This window comes from Cladophialophora immunda (genome assembly GCF_000835495.1).
Source record: "Cladophialophora immunda strain CBS 83496 unplaced genomic scaffold supercont1.74, whole genome shotgun sequence".
NCBI classification, from domain to species: Eukaryota; Fungi; Ascomycota; class Eurotiomycetes; order Chaetothyriales; family Herpotrichiellaceae; genus Cladophialophora; species Cladophialophora immunda.
In genome coordinates, this window is record NW_015622614.1 from 1 (window position 1) to 6,053 (window position 6,053).

The following is a 6,053-nucleotide window of genomic DNA, read 5'->3' on the forward strand; positions in this document are numbered from 1 at the left end:
AAAAAAAAAGAGCGCGCTTTTTGTGGACACCTCCAAAAGTCATCTATCCGAAGAGCCATCATAGCCTGGAGAACAGTCTCGTCACGTTTTCATCGACCTAATGGCATTACCAAGGACGGTTTCGATGTTATAACATTGGTGAGAGCAATCGAAAACCACTAGCTCGGCAATCACACCCCCTTCCCCGAAGTTATGGCTGCTGATTGCGCTACACCCGAGCGGCACAAACTGTCTGCGGCCCTCAAGAACAGAATCCTTCGCGGCCAAAGACGGAGGATGGTCTCTCGCAGGGACAATTGAATATGAGAGGAAAATGGAGAGAGCCAGAGACATGCGGAGAAGACTTCCGTTCGGCGATCCTCAGCTGGATCGTGAGCTCACCGATGCAATGGTGGGTAGGCCGACGGACGGACAAGGAAAGGACGATCGCCGGAGGATTCATCACCGTTACCAAGGAGGACAGAAAGACACCGCCCGACCCTTGAGAGGGCGATTGATCTCCATAAGGAGCCTGATGACCCGGGTTGGGGGCGCCGGAAGTTCGCGAGAGAGTTCGCGAGAGAGTCCGCGATACGCTCATGCTGCCGCGTTGGTGTGAGGAGTCATTGTCCGATCTGGAGCCTTTGGCACCTGTTGGACACGTCCCAGGTGCCACCCTGGAGTTGTCAACGGCGATTTCAACGGACACCTCCTCTTCGCGATTTGCATTGCCCACGCTCACTGAGGCTTACACTGTATTGATGTCACCCATATTTCCACAGATGACCTGCCCTTGTCGTGAGGATGGAACTGGTCACGTCGCCGCCAAAGACCAAGATTCTGGAGCCCCCAAAACGACCTTTAGCCGGCTCACCGCCACTCCCGGCGAACGGAGGGGGTGGCCTCGGGTCGGTGGAACTTCCGGGGAGGGTGTTAATAGCAAGAACAAATTACACGTTCGGGTCGTTGAGAGGATGACGAAGACTTAGGACGACGCCCATCCGATTCTCGAACAAGCAAGAGGAAAACTTTAAAGGCTCTGGGGAATCTGAGCTGGACATGGAGGTCGTGAGCGCCTAGACCAGCCAAGGCCGCCGCCCCCTCGCAGCTAGCAAAACCCACTCTAACCCCAGCGCTCTCCTTCGACCCTTGGAGCCCGTTTTGTCAATTATCCGACATATTTGTGTCTTCCGCCAAAGGGTGCACCGAGGGGTGTATATCGTACGATCGTAAAACTGTAGCGTTAGTCACGTTGGCAATAGACTTTTCCTCTGCAAGAAAGTCCCGCAAAAGCTCATGGATGTATGCCGATGTCCCATGTAAATTTTTGGTCGACCTCCAGGCCTTGACGGCATCACCGACTTCCTTAACACGCAGCTGGAGAGCAAAGTGCCCGGCCTACAGATCTCCGAATCAGACACTAGTTGTACGCTCTACGGGAGTTCCTTCACGTAAGCTATTGGAGTGGTACCTAGTGCACTAGATGAGCATAACTCTGGAGGAAAAGAGGTGCTTCAGTCGCTACGGGCCTAGTCCACATGGAACCCAACGAGTTCCTCCAACTGCCGATCCTGCATTGACTGCAAGAGGGCATTCTGTAAGTTGCACGTTCTCCTCTCCATGGCCCATGAGCCGCGCCCTGACACCCAGAGTATCCTATGGAGATAGACATCGAAGCAAATTCGCTTCTTCGGGTGCCAGATTCAGCTCCATAGGGATCCCAGCTTTGGTGGTCGGTGCATATCGGAATCCGATGGGGTCGATAAGCTTAAGGCGGCCGTCAAATCAGCAGGCAGCTCGCTCGTGATCGTTCCTTTGGGCTATATGTCGCGCTGCTCGCCCGCCCCCCCCCCCCCCCTTACCCCGGCTCTGATATGGAAGAGCTGGTATACGGGCCCCTTACGGGCTTTTTCTCCGCTTCAGTCTTGCGATATCTGGAGGTAGATTACACCCCATTCTGGATCGCGCCTCGTTGGTGAGGACCCAGACGCTGGTCGCTTGCCTTGAGTTCCCCTTTGCATTATCCCTATCATTTTCGAATGCCTAGGTGTGTCAGTGTTGGCGGGTGATGCGCATGGTCGCGAGAATGGAAACCGTGTTACCTCATTCATAGACCGATTGTGCCGAATGCTACTCTGCCAACCATTTGATCTCGACCCTCGAGGTTTGGCGGCGTTGTGTCGAAACCATTCGTAGATCTCTGGGAGCATCATCCTATGGCCGGGTGCCTCCATCAGGGCTTTGTGGATCAGTCGGGCGTACAGCTGGCCATCAACCACGTCCTGGCCTTCAACCACGTCCTCGTCATCCTCCGTCGTGGTGAGAGATCTACACTGGCCGTATTCCGCAGATAAAGGCCAGACAACCGGCTCTTCATGGCACTGATACGTTGACTGAGTGATCGCGGTTGGATCTGATGAGTATGGTAGCAGTGAAAGCCCACCGAATTCGTTGGACTGCCCGACAGCACTGCTGATGAGCTGTGGATACGGTTGATAAGGTGACTAGGTTACTTCAAGTTCGAGATCCGAAAGTTGCAGTTGGGTGATTGGAGGGAAGAGCTTCTCGTGATGAATATACAAGTTCTCGGAGAAGATGTCGTCTAGATTCCCCAGCTTGAGCAGTGGGTGTGTATCTGTATATCTCTGACCGTAGTATATCGGTAAGGGAGATAGTGCTAAAGGCAATGACTGTAGACTCTACCCTTCGAGTGCTGTCGTGGTCATAATGGGTGAAAGCTCACATTCTCCGACATTGGTGTATGCCTTATGATAGTGTACTGGGATTTCAGCTTCTATTTGCACCACTCTACCCATTGGGCGGGTGAAAGATCCGTCTAAGCCAAGGGGGAAGTGAGGGATAGAGCAGTAAGATCTTGGCTGGTTGACTGCGAGTTGCGGTAAATGGGAGGGAAAGGTCAGTATGCTGAAGTCTTCAAAGCCAGAAGAAAGAAAGTCAAAGACAGGAAAAAAGCATTGTTCACGACGGCCACGCGAACCATGCGAATAGGTAGGGGGTGGGAAAGCGTGGAAAGAACAGCGCCGGAGTGCAAACAAAAAGGGGGTTCCTAGGCTGATCTTCACCTCCCCTCTGCCACCTGGGTCATACTAGACTAGTGAAGTGTTACATCACATTTTTCCCGAGGGGAGCCAGGATACCGCCGAAGAGATCCCCGAATCAGAGCCGGGATGGTTTGTGAAACGGGGTGTTATGTTCGGAAGAATGCATTTGGTCGAGTCTCCAATACCAACCTATTGATCTCGAGGAACCGGGGGCCAGCTATCCACGTTGATCGTCGTGGGCGCCACAAGTGCGTTTCCGAGCGAACTCGTCCGCCACCAGTCATTGTCATGCAACTGCACGCCGGCACCCATCGTCCCTGGTATCCCAGGCTGCCATAATTGAGACAGCCGTTGCCTTTGCTCCGATATACCCAGATGGGGAACTGGTCGCCCGCCTCCACCCATCGCCGTTTGGTGACTCTGTAGTCGCTGCGGTTGAAACCCCACCGCAGCGTTCAGAATAGGCTGCGTCGAGAGAATACTACCGGGGGAATAATAACCAATATTGAGCATAGCCCAATGACGGCTGTGCGGTGAGGAGGCTGTGTAGGCGTACCCGCCTGCCGTGAGTCGCTGGTCCCCCTGACGTATCCGTCAGTATTTACTATTCCCGGTTTCTCAGCTATAGGGCAATCAGAGTAAGGGGCCTCAGAAGCTCTCGAGCATAGGAGGTCTAAGAAGTGAAAAGGTCATATTTCTCCTCATCTATAGCTCGGGCAGCATGAGCTCTTCTCGGCTTCCGAACGGCAATCTGGCATTGACTAGAAGAGGTAAAACATTTTGTACAAGGGGTACTAGAGCCGGTCAGTGTCGACTATCAGCGATGAGGGGGACAGAATGGAGGGTTCTCACCCGCGAGATGCTATATCACATCGTACCTAAACCAAAAGGACGTGTTAGAACTCGATCCACTTTCGCAGTCTCCGTTGGGCAACTTGGGCTCGGAGGCAGAATGGCAACACACTTTATGAAGACGACATCTTTCTGGATAGTAGAAGCGTCAGTAACACGTTCCAAAATCTCGAGAACTGTTTTCCACCATGTGTACGTCCATGCTCATTAGACCATGATGGCGTCTGAGGCCATCCCCGACCGCCACCGACAGGTTGATCCTCAAGTACGACTTTTGGGCTGAGGTTCTCGGTTTATCGCGCTCTTCAGAGTGACAGATTATGTTGGAAAGGCTCGAGAGTTGAGAATTGGCGACGAGAACGAGTTGACCACCTATTCTTTGGCGAGAGGACACGGCGGTGAAATTCGCATCCGGCGTATAGGATGGATATCTTGAGCTGAGGGAAATCTACCAAAAGGCTCCAGCTTGGGTGTCGAGGCCGAGATGCGGGATGCGTAAAATAGATTATGACTTCTCCTGTTCGGAAGCGATCTTCAGCAAGACTAGTTTCGGATCTATCAGTACGAGATTGGACCGCCCAGGGGAAAGAGTATCCCCCCAGCCTAGCTGGACCACAATAGCTAGATCAGGGCAACGTCGACGGCGACTTTGCTGGAGATGTAAACGTTGTAGACAAGCTGTCCCAAAGCGTGGCGTCGAAATTTAGGGGCCAGGAGAGGGCCGACCGTCGGAATTGAGAGAAGGGTAGAGAACGATGGAGATCTGACGCCAAATTCCTCGGGGTATGGCGGCGTATCTTGCTTGATTTGGTCACTCTGACGTCTGTTTTGGCTACGACCCGGGACTGGTTCCAGAGAGAGGGTGTGGCTTTAGGGTTAGCGCTTGGACCGGGAAGCGTGGGTGGGGAAAGAGGAGGCTGAAACGACTGGGTGACAGGGGCGGCAGGGTGTGAGGGAGAGAGTTTTGCGTGAGGAGGACGGTGCCAATCACGGGCGGCGCTAACTAGCGCTAATAGGTATGCCCCACTAGCCCAAGCCACAATTCGCCCACATGAGATTGGCCACAGGTCACCGCAGTGGAGCTTCTAGACACATTAGCCTAGCCCGACGGGGGATCTACCGTGTCGTTGTCCAATTCTACTGTGTAGGAGGGCTTCTCGTGTTCCCGCAGGCGTCGTCGGTGTCCGCGAAGATTTTCTGTTTGTGCTGCCACATGGCTACCAGGCTACCTGGACACTCACCAGGTTCGCGGCCGTCTGAGTGGGCATGTCGACAGGCTTGTCTCTCTCAAACTACGTCTCGTGGACCTCTCCTTCCGGCGGCAAGTCTCCCACCGGCAGGTCTCCCACCAGCAAATCCTCCCCTGCGTCTCCTTTCCGGTTGATTGACTGTCGATCCTCAAAGGTCACACTGTCTGTTTCCGATCCTTGCGCAGCTGGCAGTACCGTCTCTACAGCCGAACCGTGACATCAGACAACTTTTGTTCTGCCCATGGCTTGTCTTGGACATCACTTAACTGGGTTTCAGCCTGAGCAAAGGATATACAGAAAAAGAGCCCGCCGCGCCGCGAGCTGTCATTGGCTTGCCCTCTTTTAACACCCTTCCCGCGGCCAGCGGCTTTATTCGACGTACTCTGGACTTACTGTCCGGCCCGACGCAGCTGCGCCCTTTCGCACGCGAGCGGATGTGTTCGTCTTGTTTGTCAAGTCTGTCAAGGCCTTTGCGAGACGCTCCCAAGCACGAAGTTTCTGGTTTATCATAAAGCCCACCCCAAGTCGGCACGGCATGGAGGACTGGCATCTATCATGATGGGGAAAATGACCCTATCGAAACTGACGGTGCTGGGAGATTGTTGCCGGTGGGAAAACGGACTTTGACCATTCAGGGTTTGACCCTTACTTCGACTGGTCACCGAGCCCCCTTGTAGTTATATCTGAGCTACTTTGTCGAAACCGACGAGGTCCCAATTGTGTCAACCAAGTGTTAGTGCCAAGCCACGGCGACTCTCAGACACGGCTCGGACATATTTCTTCGGTTATGACTAGACGACACGTTCCATGGACCTACGAGGAGTGCGACAAATGCTCACGGCATCGGATTTGTCGTTGCTCACTCGTCCCCAGATGATACGTCTCATGCCCCCCCCCCCCCCCCCCCCCC

General features: G+C 53.9%; 2 protein-coding genes across 2 annotated transcripts; one reads left to right on the top strand and one right to left on the bottom strand.

Annotated features, from left to right (window-relative positions):
* Positions 1-1,249, top strand: PV07_12702 (uncharacterized protein). Its single transcript, XM_016400252.1, has one exon. It carries the CDS (start codon positions 579-581, stop codon positions 966-968), a length of 390 nt encoding a protein of 129 aa, XP_016242101.1. The 5' UTR covers positions 1-578; the 3' UTR covers positions 969-1,249.
* Positions 1,250-1,878: 629 nt separating this feature from the next.
* Positions 1,879-2,483, bottom strand: PV07_12703 (uncharacterized protein; the record flags this gene model as incomplete). The annotated part of the gene is made up of 2 exons (XM_016400253.1): positions 1,879-2,022; positions 2,082-2,483. Coding segments are annotated over 2 exons (546 nt in total), but the record flags the coding sequence as incomplete, so codon positions are not given.
* Between the last annotated feature and the right edge of the window lie 3,570 nt (positions 2,484-6,053).